Source organism: Schistocerca cancellata, chromosome 3, assembly GCF_023864275.1.
Source record: "Schistocerca cancellata isolate TAMUIC-IGC-003103 chromosome 3, iqSchCanc2.1, whole genome shotgun sequence".
Lineage (NCBI taxonomy): Eukaryota > Metazoa > Arthropoda > Insecta > Orthoptera > Acrididae > Schistocerca > Schistocerca cancellata.
Window position 1 is genome coordinate 660,666,557 of NC_064628.1, and position 19,036 is coordinate 660,685,592.

General features: G+C 39.0%; 1 protein-coding gene across 4 annotated transcripts in view; it reads right to left on the reverse strand.

The window, feature by feature from the left end:
• Nucleotides 1–19,036, reverse strand: part of LOC126175633 (tyrosine-protein phosphatase non-receptor type 4) — a 171,935-nt gene that overhangs the window by 17,175 nt on the left and 135,724 nt on the right. For all 4 annotated transcript variants that reach the window (XM_049922520.1, XM_049922522.1, XM_049922521.1 and 1 more), the window contains 2 exons: nucleotides 13,113–13,345; nucleotides 8,377–8,661 (listed from right to left, as the gene is read on the reverse strand). In XM_049922520.1, coding sequence (XP_049778477.1) covers nucleotides 8,377–8,661; nucleotides 13,113–13,345 — 518 coding nt within the window. The remainder of the gene's footprint in view (nucleotides 1–8,376; nucleotides 8,662–13,112; nucleotides 13,346–19,036) is intronic.

A 19,036-nucleotide genomic window follows, 5' to 3' on the forward strand; every position in this document is an offset into this window, starting at 1 on the left:
TTGCCTGAACACTGAGTAGGGGTTGACCAGAAGAAAAAAAAATTTGGCACTAAATACACAAAGTTTCACATGGCAACAGCAATAGAGTTCCCAGGCAAATAAACAAAAAGGCAAACCATTGATACAACATATTGAGAAGGGTTTATGCAAGATTAATTCACCGGACACAACTGAGAAATCTTCCAGAAGATTATTTTCACAACAATAAATATTATAATTGCATTATTCAATGTGACTGCTGTCACATTGAATTGGTGATTTCGAATTTGCCAAATTGGCACTATAATACACAATTACAGTGGTAATAAATGACTGGTACATTTAGCAAGGATTATACCTTGACCAAAAGGCATTACTACAGAAAAGCAACCAGACACAGTAGCAGCAGCCAACCTCCTCACCAGTGGTAGCGCAGCCAAACCCAGAGGTAGCAGCACATCGCCATAACAACAGGATGCAGCCGGATGCTGTAGCAGCAGCCCACAATGCCACCAATGAGGGGCAGTGTTACAAGACAGCAGTCACCACCATCGACACTAGTAAGTTGTCCGGTTGGTCATACAATGTTTTGTGGTGAATAATAGGAAACTTTATTGTGAGTGCTTATTAATGTCTCGCATACGAAGTGGCAGTAACAAACCATAAAATCATTAACTGTATCAGATTTATTGCACAAAGGAAGAGCACTTGCCATGTTTAAGAATAAGTAACAAAATTGTTGAATAACCTATTTCAGACTTAAGTGTGTACATCAATAATTGTTAGTAACAGGTTCTGGAGCAAAGCTGGCTCAAATGGAAAATAAGTTAGCAATTGAAGCTTATATGGATAATTTAATGTGCAAATTTACTCGAATGAGATTGATGAAGCAATGTTCCAAATCAAGAGAAGGATGGATAGGTTAGATCTTCGGCTGGACATTGGATTCAAGCATATTGCAGAAATTGACACCCAACTAGAAACAGTATAGTATAAACTAGAAAGCAAGCTAGAACATATACATGCCATTCAGTTGACGGAAAACAAACACCTTCAACATACTAATGTGTTAGCAGGAGAAGTTACTTCACAAACAAACTATTAAACCACACTTACTAAAAATAAGACTGATAGTTGAAGCTAAAGTATGCCATAACACTACGAACCACATGACAAATAAAGAAACCAGACTAGATCAAGTGGACACTGATAAATAGTTTCACCTCCTCACTAAGTGGTAAGATAAGTAGTGATAGTGGAGGAACTGATCATTATAGAGATTTGTTAACTAATATGTTAATATCTTCTGTTACTGCTATAAATTTACCTCTTTCTATTGCTACTGAGAACCTACCATCATCTGTAACTACCGATACATTACTAACATCTGTTATTACTAATAAGGTACTATCTGCTGTTACTAATGTAAGTTACCATCATACATAACTGTAGCACAAGTTGAGGTATAAACCTCATTGCATAATGACGAACATGAGAGTTCTTTTATGCATTACTCACAGCAATATTTACTTACACTTTGAATATATCAGACATGAGATAAGCAAACCATTAGAGGATTTAATATTTTGGCTCAAGGAAGTGTATGATGCAGATAAAGGAACATTATTTTAAGATTATGTTTACTATTATAAGCAAAATAATGGCAACATACAGCCCATGTCATAATAATAAGGGGCCATTACTTTAAGAATGTAAATTTCAGATAACAGTTTAGCGTCTATCGGTTTTGGGAGTTCTTAGCCTAGGGAATATGGACACAAACACTTGTCATAAGTTACCATTTTAAAATATTACTTCTTTATTATATCAGAAGCTTGTAAGATTTCATTCCAAGAGGAATACATTTATTGAGATTGTATCGACGACATGTAATTATGCTATAGTAACTACACTTAGTCCCAAATTACCACAATTATTCAATTATGGGGAGGGAAGGTAGATGTGATGGTACAAAGACACAAACTGATAATTCAAAAAGAAAAACAATTTTTGACAGAATAATTGAATTGGATAGATAAAAAAATCTACTTTCCAACTGGCGGCAGAGCATACAAATATAAAAGAAAGTTGTCATTGAGCAAGCTTTCAAAGGCAGTGGCTCCTCCTTCAGGGAGAAGGGTTGAAGGGTAAGGAAGAGGGATGAAGGAAATGAACTGGAGAGGTCTAGGAAAAGGGATAGATTTCAGGAAAGTTGCACAGAACCGGAGTCAGAGGAGACTTACCATACGCAATTACAAGGAAAGACTGACTGTTGGGGACTGCCTTGGAAGAGATTTGAAAACCTGAGAGCTTATAGGTGGAAGACAGCGTACTATGCGGGATATAGATTACTGTTTAAACATCATGTATGAGTTAATAAGAGTAAAAACCTAAGTGCATTCAATGTAACAGAGGTGGGCGGAGCAGTGAAAAATAAGACGATAAGACAATGAAGGATGCAGAAAACTAAAACAGAGTGAAGAAAATAGTTACTGTGAAGAAATATGGAGAGGGAAGAAACTAACGTAAATTAAGGCCAGAACCAAGGACAGTTCCCACTTCCTGATTTCTGAGAAACTGATGTCTGTGGGAAGAATCCAGACGGCGTGTGTGGTGAAACATGCGCCAAGGTCATGACTGTCATGTTGTTGAGCATGCTTTGCAACAGGATATTTCATGTTGCCAGTATACACCCTCTCTATGCCCATTCATTCTAACTGATGATTTAGTGGTAGTCATGCCAACTAGTGTTTACACAACAACAGCTGGTACATGATGTGTCGTTTCACAAGTGGCTCTCCTTTTGATAGTATTTGTTTTGCCAGTTACAGGGCTGCTATAGGTGGTGGTAGGAGGGCGCATAGGGCAAGTCTTGCAGCAGGGACAGTCACAGGATTAGGAGCAGTGGTGGTGGTTAGTGTTTAACGTCCCGTCGACAACGAGGTCATTAGAGACAGAGCGCAAGCTCGAGTTAGGCAAGGATTGGGAAGGAAATCTGCCGTGCCCTTTCAAATTAACCATCCCGGCATTTGCCTGAAATGATTTAGGGAAATCACGGAAAACCTAAATCAGGATGGCTGGAGACGGGATTGAACCGTCGTCCTCCCGAATGCGAGTACAGTGTGCTAACCACTGCGCCACCTCGCTCGGTCAGGATTAGGAGCCATAGAGTGGGGAGATGAGTGCAGAAGGAGCATAGGGTTGGATAAGAATATTGTGGAGATTGGGAGGGTGATGAAAAGCTATTCTAGGTGTGGTGGGCAAAATTTCAGACAGGATGTATCTCATTTCAAAGCATGATCTTAGGAAGTCATGGCCCTGTCGAAGCAGCTGATTAACACATTCCAGACAAGGAAAATACTGGGTCACCAATTGTGTGCTCCAGAGCTGTTTTTTGAGGGATGAGCAGTATCAGGACTGGATGTGATGGCCCAGGAAATTTGCTTTTTAACTAGACTGGCAGGGTTACCACGTGCAGCGAAGGCTGGGGTGAGAATGTATTGCACTGCTGTAAGGAATCTGCATCCGAACAAATACGTTTGCCTCAGGTGCCAAGGCTGTAAGGGAGGGGACATTTGACATGGAAATATGGCAACTGTCAAAATGTAAGTACTGTTGTTTGTTGATAGGTTTAATAAGGACAGAAGTGTGTAACTAGCCTTCGGAGAGGACAAGATCAACATCAAGGAAAGTAGCATGGGATTCAGACTAGGACCATGTGAAATTTAACTGGGAGAAGGTATTCAGAGATTCCATGAATTTTAACAGGTCAGTCTCAGAATGAAATTTTCACTCTGCAGCAGAGTGTGTGCTGATATGAAACTTCCTGGCAGATTAAAACTGCGTGCCCGACAGACTCCAACTCGGGACCTTTGCCTTTCGCGGGCAAGTGCTCTACCATCTGAGCTACCGAAGCACGACTCACGTCCGGTACTCACAGCTGGCAGAAGTGGAGCTGTGAGTACCGGACGTGAGTCGTGCTTCGGTATCTCAGATGGTAGAGCACTTGCCCGCGAAAGGCAAAGGTCCCGAGTTCAAGTCTCGGTCGGGCACGCAGTTTTAATCTGCCAGGAAGTTTCAGGTTAGTCTCAGCATGAGTCAATATGGTAAAAATGTCATCAATATTTCTAAACCAAAGCAGGGGCTGATGATTTATGGATCCCAGGAAAGGCCCCTCAAAGTCACCCATGAAAAGGTTGGCATAGGAAGGAGCCATCCTGGTTCCCATGGCTGTACCCTGATCTGTTTGTGTGTCTGCCGCTAAAAGGTGAAGTGGTAGTTGGTAAGTATAAAGTTGTATAAATAAGTAAGTATAAAGTTTTTACCATATTGACTCATGGTGAGGCTGGCCTGTTAAAATTCCTGGTATCTCTGAATACATTGTTACTTTCAATGCATTTAGCTTTTCACTCTTATTAACTCACACATGATATTTAAACAGTAATCTCTGTCCTGTAACTTACCCTGTCTTCCACCTTTAGGCTCTCAGATTTTCAAATCTCTTCCAATACAGTCCCCAACAATCAGTCTTTCCCTGTAATCCTGTGCGTAAGTCTCCTCTGACCCGCATTTCTGGGTGATTTTTCTGACATCTACCCCTTTTCCTAGACCTCCCCAGTCCTTTTCCTTCATTCATCCCTCTTCTTTCCCCTTCAACCCTTCTACCTGAAGGAGGAGCTGCTGGCTTCAAGAGCTTGCCTAAATACAACCTTCTTTTATGAGTGTGCTGTGCCGCCGAATGGTGAGTAGATTTTTTATCTATCCATTCAATTAAGTTATTGTCAAGAATTAATAATTCAAACAATGGATTAATAACAATAATAATAATAATAATAATAACAGCAACAACAATAATAATAATAATAATAATAATAATAACAATAACAATAACAATATAACATATACCGTACAGTTAAAAGGAAGTGACGCTTGATCAAGTTCCGCGTCACTTTCCATTTTTAACCAGACTTAACGTCTGAGAAAGTAAAGAAATAATAATAATAATATAACAGAATTAATAATTCATAAAACATCTGTCCCAGCAATAGATGATAAAATCATGGTATTTGATAGGCAATTAAGTTTAGGTTGTTATTACGGTTGGTTAGAGTATTAAACCTAGTTCTGGGTTCATTTTGTTTGGACTTTTTGTCAGAGGTGTTCCAAGGATATTGTGCGATGGAGAAAGACCATCTCATCATGAAACCAAATCATCAAAGATAGTCACAGACTCTATAGTGCCATGCGTTGCACCATGGAGCCCCTTCATGAAGAAGATCCATGACAATGGTCAATGCTGACCTAACAGTGTTTAATGATGTAAAGGAGGGTTCTGTCAATAGCGATGGAACAGTTCAGTCATACCTGTATTACTAAAGATTTCGAACTTGAGTTGTGTATCCAACTCTCTCTGTAATCTGGCAAATAAAGCCAGATAATCATCCAGAGCAGTTGAATAGTTGTTCTTTGTACAAAGCAATTTTCAGAAAGAACCTCTGGAAGGAGTGGGGAATTTTGCCAGCTGAAGGTAAATGTATGCATCAAGAAGACAGGAGCCTTGCAAGAAGTAACTCATCCACAGCAGAGGGAGGTCAGCAGCTCAGGACATGTAAAGACATCTGTAGCACTGCAGGAAAACCCAAGCAGTGCACATAATCCACAGTAGAAAAGGGGTTAATGTTTCAATACTGTGGGAGCCATTTATCACGGAGGTTGCACTTTTATCCAGTCTTTCTGACAGATGGGGGTGCCCACAAGGCTCAGTCTTGGTGCAAGATGAGTGCCCCAGGCCAACATAAAGGTCCACTGGTTCAACAGACTAATTGTGAGACACATCAGATAGGACATCAACATCATCAAACTGTTTACTTCTCTCTCCGTCAGCAGTTGACACTTTACCTTTGATTTTTTGGCCTGGGAAGGCCTCAGAGCCATAACTACGGCCGTGGTAGCGGCAGCAATGGACAGTGGACCAGAACGAACCTTTTGATGGCAACCAAGGCCTTTCCTGATGTGCTGGGGGAAGTTATGGGCTTTGAAATAACTACAGCAGCACAATTGCATTGACAAACACAAGCACTAGTGCTGACACCAGCAACCTCTGTTTGTGTAGCAGCATTGGTTTTCTGAACAGGCTCTGTAAGTGCTGAAGCGAATGAGGTAGTGAATGTGGAAGACAGCACGATCTTACAGCTCCACACCTTTTTGTCCTCACAAAATGGACTGTGCTGCCAATGGCCTTGTCACAGTAGTAACACCGCTTCCCGCCAGATCACCGATGTTAATCTGTCAGGCTGGGCTACCACTTGGATGGGTGACGATCCGGTCTGCCGAGCGCTGTTGGCAAGTAAGGTGCACTCAGACCTTGTGAGGCAAACTGAGGAGCTACTTGATTGAGAAGTAGCAGCTCCAGTCTCAGAAACTGACATGTGGTGGGGAGAGTGGTGTGCTGACCACATACCCCTCAATATCCACATCCAGTGACGCCTGTGGGCTGAGGATGACACGGCAACCAGTCGGTACCATTGGACCTTCATGGCCTGTTCGGGAGATTTTTTTTTTTTTTTTTTTTTTTTTTGGTACAGAAAATGGACTGTGCTACATAGTTTTGAGTTCTTTGTGTCTTCCGTTCTTTAAGATATATGCTGCCGTTCCTACTCCAGACAGGGTGACCCCAGAGCAATTCACACTCTTCAAAGGAGGTGAACAAATGACTCCTTGGTGAATGGCCTTACCACATTTGTCACAAGTGGCTTCTCCCTTACATCTGCAAGAAGCGTGCCCAAAGCTCTTGCATGCACTCACATTTAAAACAGCTTATTGGATTGGGGATAAAGGGGCACACATTTAAATGACGAAAACCTGCCCTCACATACTCTAGTATCTTCGTGCTAATGGAAGTGATAATGAATGAGTAATTTGATCAGACAACCATCCCACCCTTTTCATGATATTCCATACATCAACAAAGCCCATTCAACATTCAGTTCTTCTTTGGTAATGTCCACCAGATCCCTGCATGACAACACCTTTGGTTTAGTTCAAGGTAGTGCAGAGCTCACTTTCAATGGTATATTCCCAAGACTTTTCGTTTTCTCCAGTTTTGTCACTGCGTGCAGTTTTTGACCAATAATGTCCCATTGTGCAACCAGCTGACAGACTTCAATATACCTTCTATGTCCTCTACGCTATCTGGAATGTAAAAAAAAGGAGGAACTTTCTCAAAGCTTCCATCCCTTTGTTTAACTATTAAAAATACATTCTGATCTGCAGCATGCATTCTGTTACTAAATGTTGTAGTGACCCCTTATCAGTTAGTGGGCCCACACAACAGACAAGCAAGTTGCCGGCCCTTTATCAGTTAGAGGGTCTGCACAACAGAAAAGCAAGGTGGGCTGCTGACCACCTTTCAAGAGCTCAGATCGAAACATCGCCAGTGGATGTAAACAATAAGAGGCTTTCCGCATAAACATGGAAGTAAAACGCGAAAAGCCATGTGGCAGTGATTCACCAATTGGAACTCAAGTGACTGCAAGTGGCACTCCGCTGAATCGGCATTATAAGCATGCCAGGAGACTCAGACCGGCAGTGTGTACCTACAGCTAGGACAGCTCCAGCCAATACTTACACCAGCTCTAGCATGGTATACATTCGCTGTAGCATTCAGTAGAATGTATTACCTTTGTAATTGCTAGAGCAGTATTTTGGTCATTATTTTCTTCTCATTGTTTTGTACTCTTATCTTGTTTTGCAACCACAAGAATTTATGTGTTTCTTATTGTTCTTGCATTTGGGAATTAGTGCATGCCATGAAAGCTTTTTTTTTTATTATTATAAAGTGTGTTCAAACTAGATTGTTAGTTTTTTCCTGCTGACCGCAGGTCACTACACTAAAGACTAAAATACCCTGAATAAATCCAGGACTCTTCACGTGAGGCTTCTCGAGAAATAGGTGTTGATACCTAACAGCGGCACATCTATTCCATTAGGAGGTGGAGAAAAAAATTTCAACACTACAATTTGTAAAACACCATGCCCTAGACAACAGTCTGGATTTCTGGCTGCTTGGTGCACTGCCACCTCAGTGAAGAACTAAAATGAGCATGAGACAATATATCTTAAACTGTGGTATTACTTTTATTTTCATTGTAAACACTTTGGAGGTGCAGGAAGGTATTAAATTGGCAAGATCAAGTAACTCTTAATTCTCTGGTGTTAATAAGTGTCTTGCATACCACAGTACCAAATACAATAGGAAATATCTGAATGTGAAGTAAATTATTACTTTCTAAAGAAAAGCTATAATGAAAACAAAAAATTGTTAATCTCAGCAACAGAAGTTCTACACAGTTACGCAATCTATTAACTTAACAGAAAGTTATATTTTTAGTTTCTTACAGCTGTTTGTATCATCATCCCACGTTGATCTCTCATAGCTCGTACAATATCAAGAGGATAAACTGGTTCATTAGCTTCAATGAGGCACATTGCAGTTTCCATGAGAATAAGAACTCCAGTACGACCTATCCCAGCAGAGCAATGGACAATGGTGGGCTCAACCATTCCAGTCCGAGCTTTGCGCACACGCATTGTAAACTCCAGGAACTGAGTGGGATCCTCAGGAACACCATGGTCTGGCCATGCCAAGTACTGCATGTGGCTGATGTGCCGCTCCTCTTCAGTCTGTTGCCAAGTAGTATCAGTAAGCAATGATCTATTTCAAAATCATTTATATTCTAAACTAAGTGAGGAACGACATTTTATATTACTCAACATAATAATTCAGTAATGGAAAACTGTATGCGAAATATAAAAATACAATGTCTGGGTGCCTGTCTCATCACCAAATGACTGCCAAATCTTTCCTCTATCATTATTATCAGCATCTTTATTGCATGGAAAAGATTACGGAATTCATATTTGTCTGGTTCAGTTCCTTATCAAATACTTACAAGCATTCTAAATTTGTTTCTTAAGTAATCTAAATACGTTTTATTGCATGAAAGAACCTTCTAAGGATACATAACTCCCTTAATTGCAAAATTTAATATTACATAAATTATGCACTCTTAAATTACAGCTAGTAATTCCAACTGAGTAAACATTGTGCATGTGTGTGCAAATGTGTTTTACTTCTATACGTGTAAGTTTAGGTCTCTGTTATCACACCCTGCAGCCATTCACCCTGGTGAGCCCTTGTTTCCGAGTTATCAATAACATAAATTTGGAAATTTTGCACGATATTCTATGGCTGTGATTATTAAGTATGCAGTACATCAGTTGCACAGCATAATGTTTAAGGTTTTGGCCTCCTATGCAAAAGGTGGTCGGCACAAAACTCATTGGCTGCTATCTGTTTTTATTTTTAAATCCTTATCAAAATGACTTAGTTCATTATTTTTATTCAATTAACTGTGTTAGATGTAATTTTTTTATTTCTATTCCTGTATCACATCATGGTATTAACTTTTTCAATTGCTCTCATTTTTTCTTCTTTTCATTTTTTCCACTTGAAATCTTTGCCCATGTTAATGTACTTCTTTCTTATTTACCTATCATAATATTTATTTAAAGGTTTGAAACTGCCAATGTATCGGTTAAAAAACAAAAGATGTAATAATTATTCATACTGACTGTGCAATGGTGTCGAAAATGTAGGTTTTCTTACAGTATGCACATTTTTTGAATTGCACTATGGACAAAGAAACACATATGAAGATTCAGACAAAAGAAACTATTTTAAATAAAACAAAATTAGTAACACAAAGAATGAGTGATGAACGCAGAGAATGAGTGCAATTACATGGTCAAAAATATAGGGTAATAAAATGGTAGAAATGAAATCTAAAGATTTAAAAATACAAAATTTAGACAGTACCCAATAGGTTTCAAACTGACAACCTTTCGCATGGGAGGCTGACACCTTAATCATTATGCTATGCAACCAATCTGCTGAAATTAACTTTTTCACAGCTATAGAACACCAAGCATAATTCCAATTTTTTTCCTCCTCTAATTACTAACAAGGGCTCACCAGGTTGATTGGTTGCAGGGAGCAGTCCTTGCGTCCTTAACCTTTGCAACTGTAAAGACGATTTCAAAAAGTCTATCACGCCACTAGGGACCTCTCCCTGTTAATGGGGAATTCCTTCACACCAGCAACACCACCATTATCTCCAGTAGACAAGCCCTCTCACCTGATCAGTACACAAGGCAAAATAGTGCCAACTCAGCCACTTCCTCATTGACATCTCAACTTGACACTATTGTTGCTAGTGTACTGCTGACTTGGATTTTCCAATGGCAGCTATTTGGGTCAGCACTTAAACCTGATAATGACATTGTAATTCCCCACGACTTCCCTTGTTAAATGTTTGAGAGTGACAATTGTGCTGTTCGTAATGACCTGCTTGTTATTGGTTGCACTGTTACTTCTTGTACAACATATTTCTGCAATAAGTGGCAACTGAGCCAGTAAAGTTGCAACCACAGGTTATGGAATTCTGTGCATTTGCAACATTAGTTGATATGGACTCTGCTTTGCTGAAGTACTTGGAACGGCAGGCTGAACAACTTTAGCAAATCTAGGCACAACAGGAGCAGTTGCCTAGGCATTATATGAAATTACTACATCAACAGCTGCCTCAGGAACTGGTGCCATGGAGCACCATGTCCCAGCCTGCATTCCCACTCTTCCCCAAGACATGGGATGTTTTTAACTAGAAGATTCACTGGCAGCACCAGCATTTTGCTGCACTCACGGTTAACAACCCAAATCCTTAGATAGTGTTTTAACCAAGGTTAGACTGCAGTTTGCTTTAGGAACAAACTTCCTTATTGATAGACCCCAATATATCGAATCCATAGCCTGCCAGGGAAATACTTTTAGTGAAAGTGCCATGTCATGTTAGACCACCAGCATAAAAAAAATAGCCAAGAAATCTTATTTAACTCTCCAGCTGCAAGCAATGTGGATGTGTGCATTCAGCACTATTATTTTTGGACAAGTTCACAAGCCCAATGACTTTTGCATTGGATGTAATTTCTCCTGTTTTCACGTCTGAAGTCGCAGTATTCCTGTTGAATACTTTTCTTTTGCTCTGGATCATCCTAGACTACAATTTTCCTGTCAAATATTTTTCTGTTGCTCCAGAACTATGGAAAGTCACCAGAGGTTAAAGGGTTAATGTGGGCAACTGACATTTGCAGCCTCAGCCAGGAGGGTAGTTTTCACTGTAAACAATCCTATGCAGAGTGCCTTATTCATGGAATGATTACGTGATTTGCTCTGACAAGGAAATCTGCCACAAAGCATTCTTTTCTTCCAAATCTACTTTCGAGTAAGAGTTGTCAATAGCACAGGTATTTGAATTAATTATGACCAGAAGTTAGCATTTACAGCTCCCTAAAAATGTAGCAACAGTACAGGTTTCGCAACATCCGAGTTCAGTTCTTTTCCCAGATTCCTCTTCTAATTTAGCACAGTAGCTTAGCACAGTAGCATCTACACACTGCTAGCTCAGGTATTACCTTCATAACAGAACTGTTTTACACATCGTGACAGAACAGACAGCAGCAGCATTACTTGATAGCCAACAACTCAGTTTTTGGCTTAGATGACCTCTTGTTTTTTTATATTTACAATTTTGCAAATAATCCCTTTTCAGCCTACAAGTACCCTCTGCAAACAATTTTAAGACCTCTTTTCCACTGTGTCAGGGTTGAGAAAAATCCTAAATGATTCCTTTAATATCTAAGACCCTGACAAATTTTCCTTGCATAGTCTGCTCCAACTTTTTGGAAGTATGAAATCTGAGCTAGACCAGCCTGAACAAGAACATGTTATCAAACCAAGCACGCCAAGAAAGGCGGCACACTGTTGGTTATCATTGAGAAACCCAAACAAACTACCCCTCTCCCCCTGGTGACTTCGAAGCAACTATCAATACCAGCCTGTAGGTGAAAGCTCTTCAAGACCAATCTAACCAATGCACACTTACAAATACCTCTTGATAAAGGCTCACACTGTTGGAAATGATCAACACACCCTTCAGCCTTACCATTTCTAACAATTAGTATTCAATAATATTAGCACACATGGATTGTTGCAATATAACTTAAGCAACTCGGCCTATTCCTCCATGTATCAAGTTTATATTTTTAGCCCCCACTGACAACTAGCCTATACCACAGAACTTCTGTCCTCCTCGAAGAAAATAAATTATTGAGCAAAATTCCAGCCACACCTTCAAATGGATTGCTAGTCACCCTTTAACTATTTTGGGTCTATTGCAACACAGTAAATAAAACGAGATAATGTCACAGCATCTACAATTATGAGATTCACTTTTCACCAACCAGTGAAAGCACAAATGTTGACACGATGTCACATCTCTTTGTTGCTCCGTTCTCTGCATTCAAGTAGCTTGACAGAAGTTTGTTCCTATTTCAACACCAAGTAAGTTTTCTCATCACTATGGCAAAGATAGTACAGGAAATTAAATAGAATGGCATTCTACTGCAGGTCTTGTGGTTCCTGCCTCATCAAAAGCTAACGTGGGTGATATGTGTCATCTCAGGCATAGGTAGTGTTTGGTACTTTTTGTATGCTGAAGCCATATCCCTGCTTTATATAATTTTTTTTTTTTTCATTTATCTTTCAAGCATAGTAAACTATGGTGTCTGTTGGCACAGGTCCATCTGCAATGTCTGGAAAGCAATTTCTGTGCTTGGCTTGCTTGCATTTCTCCACCTGGCAAGAAATATTCTCTTTCACCCAAAACACTGTCCCTACTGACAATCAGAAGTAATTATGCCAACAGCAACTTTCCTTATCCATTCTTTGGCATCTTTTATTTAATATTCATACAAATCAAACTGGATTCTGCCTTATGGATTCCTTCTATTGATCTTGATGATACCACAGTATTTTTATCCTGCCCTCTCAAACATGGTAACTCATTTAATTCTGTTCATGAACACAGACTGAAAAATTTTCTACCAAATTTAAGTACAGATTATAGGGTAACACATTCAATGCATCTGACATGCGCTCACTTTCACATTAAGATACCCTACTATTGTGCTGCCACTGAAGCAACTGGCTAACAAGTGAATGGACAAATTTACTTTACCTCTAGATTGGTGAGTCGAAATTCTCTGAATATGAAGCTGCCTGTAGGTTCAGTCTCCTCTCGTGTACATGTGATGTGTAGATGAGATAATTCCAAAGTTTGTGTTAGGGCAGGCCAGTATTTGTGACACTTTATGCGACCCCGTTCCACAACTGGAGTTACCATTACAATTAGAGTGCTCTGAGCTTCCACAACCATCTGCCAAAAATCAGCAACTGTTCCTGGCAAAGGACCTGAAAGAAAAAGCTATATTTAGTTGGTATTTAATGAGACATGCTCACTGTGATTCTCAACTTTCCTATAGTGTGTGAACTGGAGCCAATACATTTATTCTATACTCTGAAACAAAAATTCAGAAATACAACTTAATAAGAATCAATTTTTCGCTGAGCACCTACTTACTTATATAAACAGATGCTTCTACTGATTCAAATGTGAATTTTGCTGATCATATTTTACATTTACTACAATAAACATACTTTTGGTTGACACCATAGAATATAAATTTTGTCACGATACATGCAAGGTAAAATGATCTAAGTCTGTCCACAAAGGTAATCCAAACACCACATCAAAGACTGCAAGGGTACAAGCTCAGGCAACAGTTTTGTGCTCCCAAGATCCACACAGTGGTACAGTAGTTAGTGAGGGTCAATATATTTTATGAACAAAGGGAACTTTTATTTATTTATTTTTTTCATCTTCAGTGACAGCTGTCTATTCAAAAAGAACACTATGCATAATCTAAACAGTTAGCCTGACACTCAAATACAGGAGTTCCAGTAATGGAATTTTTCAGTTACAGGCATATAATTTGACGTTGGGTCCACCAGCAAACTTCTACAGTGAACTAAATGTCCCTATCTTCTGTAAATGAAAGTGAGGTAAAAAATCATCTGTAATTTACACACTGGCTGACAGGCCAACATATTAAAAAGTGGTGTGTTTGAAAATGGTTTGGAATACCATCCATGAAGAAACACAAGACAACAATGTTTGGCAGCAGGTGAGGTTCAAAATTACATGCTTAGCAATGTTAGTGGAACTTCAAACACATTTTCATAGCTACAAATTCTTAGACCCTATCGACAAGGAAACTAGCATTCCAGAATTAATAACTATGTAAAACAATTTCAGAGAAATTTTGAACGGACTCTATTAAACTCCCAGGCTGGATCACACTTTTTATGTTATTGTATTCCGAAGTATTTCCTGTCAGAATTAAAGGGGTCCCAAAGCTCTTTTTTTTTTTTTTTTCTATCAAAAATGAGCATCGATATGACTCACATAATTTTACTTTTCTAACCTTATTTTGTCTGTCCTAGGTAGCATATGACCCAGTCAAAATGACTAAGTGGGCTTTTGTAGACAAAAACTGTATTCAACTGAAGAAAGATATCAAAATGAAGTATACCTCTTATCAAAATTTCTCATATTTCGTCTCATTGCTCAAAATGTTTCCTGTTGGAAGAAAACACCACCACATATTGGGGGGAGGGGGTTCTTTCACGTTCTCTTCAAGTGTTCTTCACATCTGTTGTTCACACTAATCACTTACGATAACAAAAATGAATGTTATGTGATACAGAATGTTTCCCTCATACACCACCAACCAACTTCAATTTCATTTAGATTCAATTTACTTAAGAAGCGCCATTACAGGTTTCTAATTTAAAAATTCATCCTCACAGAGAGAATTTGGTTTATCAAAACACATGACCATACCATGTTGTTATAAGGCAGCATGAAGGAAAACAGGTCTACTAATACTCAGGCACTGAGAGAAAGCACACACATTTCTCACCGCCAATCCTTATGAAATGTTGTGGTGCAAAACTGAATGAAATCTGGTTGAAAGTGTGTGACACTACAATACGACAGCTGGAGGCAGCCAGCACAAGCCATCTAGCGGCAAAAAGGTGACGCTAAGCGGTAGTATCAATATAAGAGAGGGCAGCAGGGAATGGAGACAACCAGAGAGAGGCATTTAGCGCCTTAAAAGAGAAATGGTACTGCTATCCTTACCCGGGGACAATACAACCCCCTTTGAAAATGTAAATAGTGTGTAAGGAAAATAGATAATAAGTAAATGAGTAAAAATAATAATTAAGATGTACTGATGGAAGAAAAATAGATAAAAGTAAATAGACTATCAGTAAATGAACTAGTAATTTTACAAGAATAACAAGACAAAGAGGGGATGGAGGCACTGTTCAGCAGTGGAGAAAAACACTAACGAAGCTAAACAAGAAGAAATACAAATCACTGATGCAAACTGGGGTATCTGCTACAGAGGTCAATTACTTTAAACAATGTTCAATGCTTCATTATTCATGGCATTCACTGTTCAAAATTATCAATTTTGCTCTCTGTTATTCTTTGCTAAAGGAAGCATAACATGGAACAGCCAAATAAACACACAGATATAACAAAAATTCATCATCTTCTAGGATATTATGATGTATATCAGTTACAATATCTGAAAATACAATGTAAATGGACAGGTAAAAAAAATCTGCTCACCATGTGGTGACAGAAAAAAGTATTAAAGTTTGGAAGCTTATGGAACCAGTGACTCCTCCTTCCAGCAGAAGGGTTTAAGAGGAAGGGAGTGGGTGGCAGAAAAGAACTGGTCAGTTTTAGAAAAAGAGGTAGAGTTTGGAAAAGTCACCCAGAACCTGTGGCCACAGGAGGCTTACCAGACAGTACGAGAAGGAAAGACCTCCCTTCTCATCCCGTCCAGTAATTTTCCCCTGACTCAGGGTTCTGGGAAAAGTCTTCTGGACTCTACCCCTTTTCCTAAACCTCACCAGTCCTTTTCCGTCACCCCTCTTAATTCCCCTTCAACCCTTCTACCAGAAGAAGGAACCACTGGCTCCAAAAACTTGCAAACTTTAATAACTTTTGTATGCGTGTGCTCCTCCCATTGCTTGGTGAGTATTTTTTATCTGTCCAATTACATTATTGTTACAATATCCAGGTTCACTTCTTTGAACACGAAGAATGAAATTCCGAAGTGGGTCAACAGTGAATAATTTAATGGCTTGACTTTAGAAAATGTATTGTATAGAAGTGTGAAAATTACACAACTCAGAACAAAAAGTTTTATATTTTCTAGCTCTCCATACTCTAGAATCATTGACCCACATGATACTGGGAACTTCACTTAATTTAATGTATGCGGCAACTTTTAACTTCATTATTGGTAGCACTACGGGGTAAACACTTGGCAGCCCTGCTTAAGCAGATAATTTTTTTTTTAGTGGTGCTGATTTCATGGTTGTTGCTATTTTAGGGAGAGTTTAATTTGTTTGGAAGATGCTCTGTGTGTGTTTTATCTTAAATTCATAATAAAATATGTGTATATTCGTATTTTGGCTGTACCACACAAAACTGCCAACACCATGTCCTGAAGCATGAAGAAGCTCGTTACCGCTTGCCGCGTATCCTCATGTGAGGGGAACTGTTGACATTTCAACACATTTTTTTTAAGGGACCAAATGTGTGATATTCAGATGGCTAGAGATCAGGCCTACAGGGCTGGTGCTCTAGTGTCCCCCACTTGAGGCTCTCCTTCCAGATTGACTGGTGTCTTTTGTCTAATCACTACCAGCATCACCATATCTATGTTTCTTCATTATTTCATTATCTTGTTTGCCAGTTTTTTAATGAGTCAGAGAAGAGACCCTTTGCGAAGAAAAGTTGTGACAATAAAGTTGTTACTGTATTCAAAAACTGTACACAGCATTTTTCAGGCAGCAAAGCAAGGCCTTAACTTCAGTCATGTACGATAAGGGAAATGTGGATGCAAGAGCAAATAGACCGCATGAAATCACTGCAAACTTATTCAGATGACTAAAGACAACAGAAGAGCTACCAGTCAAGATTTGAAGAAGTCCCCAGAGAAGTATGGAGTGGTTGTGCCTCCATGGTTTTCAGGCCTATTAGCAGGGAATTAGTTAGTTACTCAGTACTTAGGTAAAGCAATGAGAAAACTTTTCCATGGATTGGAAAAAGCTCACACATGAAACTTATGCAGAATCTCTAGGCAATTGCCAAGCAAAAGTTGAGGAATAGTAACATTTCAGCAAAGTAGCAACTCATCATGCAACTTATCCAAATTCCGGCATCATGGTGAAGGTATCATAACTTCATGCTCATGACTTATACAAAAGATGCCAAAGCATGTAGAACTGCTCATGATGATTAAAGGCCTGAACACAAATTCTACTGCATTGTTCAACTGATCAAAAATTGCTCTTAAACTATAAAAAGAGTTAATTTTAAGAAAAAAAAATTTCACATCTCTGAAACACTTCCGCATATAATATGGATCATGTACTATCCTAAAGTGTACAACTTTCACATACCTCAATTAATAAAAACGGAACCTTTTCAGGAACAAGAAGTAGTACAAAGATGAAACTGATGTCAAATACTAAGGTCTGTGGTCCTTTGGTGATGTAAAGATTGAGCCATTTATGTTGTCCGCGATGGCAAGTGTTCAAAGACAAGGGTAACATCAAGAGTGCCAAGGGAAGTGTGATAGGACCATTCTTATTCTCTGTACACATAAATTATTGACAGATGGGGTGAGCAGCACTTAACAGCTGTTTGCTGGTGATGCTATGGTGTATGGGAAGGTGTCGTTCAGTGGTTGTAGGAGTAAACAAGATTACATAGCCATAATTTCTAGTTGGTGTGATTAATTCCAGCTTGTCCTAAACGTAGAAAGATGTAAGTTAATGCAGATGAGTAGGAGAAACAATCATGTAGTGTTCGAATACAGCACTAGTAAGTTGCTGCTTGATAGAGCCCCATCAATTCAATATCTTGGTGTAACTCGGCAAAGCAATATGAAATGGAATGAACATGTCAGATTGGTAGTACATTGGACAAATGCTTGACTTGGTTTTATTGGAAGAATTCTGGAAAAATGTGGCTCATTTGTAAAGGTGACAGCATGTATAATGCTAGTGTGACCCATTCTTGAGTATTGCTCGAGTGTTTGGGATCCCCACCATGTTAGATTAAAGGAAGACATGGACACAGTTCAGCACTTTGCTGATTGGTTTGTTACTGGTAGGTTTGATCAGAATGCAGATATTATGGAGTTTCTTCGTGAACTCAATTACGAATGCCTGGAGGGAAGACGACACACTTTTCACAATATGAGACACTATTGAGGAAATTTAGATAAACCAGCATTAGAGACTAACTGCAGAGCGATTCTACTGCTGATAATGTACATTTTGCGTAAGACCCACAAAAGATAAGATGTGAGAATTTAGGGCACATACAAAGTGTTTTAGACAGTCTTTTTCCCTCTTTCTATTTGCAACTGGAACAGGAAAGGACATTACTTGTAGTATGTGGTACCCTTCACCATGTAGGGAATAGTGACTTTCAAGATATGGATGTAGATGTAAATATTTTGATATTAGCAAATTCACTCATCAAAACCTATATATCAACTATCTACACAAATAATTAAGTTTGTACAGAACCCTTGGAGCATAAATATTAAAGCCTACTTGCACTTTGAAACCTCCCTCCCCCCTTTTCTGACTGTATCTAACTAAGAGTGAAATCTCATTATCACATTTTTGAAGGGACCACAGCATTCAAATGACATAATAAGGAAAATGAACTACCAAAGAATACTTAGTGGTATCAATTTGAGTTTTTTCATCAGTGAAAATGTAGAATTAATGGTACCCTATTTGGGGAACTTGTGCTCTCTAAATGTCATGCTTCATGCCATGCTATCTCAATGAATTATAGTTCAAAATGAGCCTTTTTGGGAACACGTTCAGAACATCCACCCAGCAATTCTCAAAATTGTGTGTTAAGATACAAGTAGCAAAAATGTGTTAAATGTGGTGACATTGGCTAAATCCAATGTGTTGGATGTGTGCAATTCT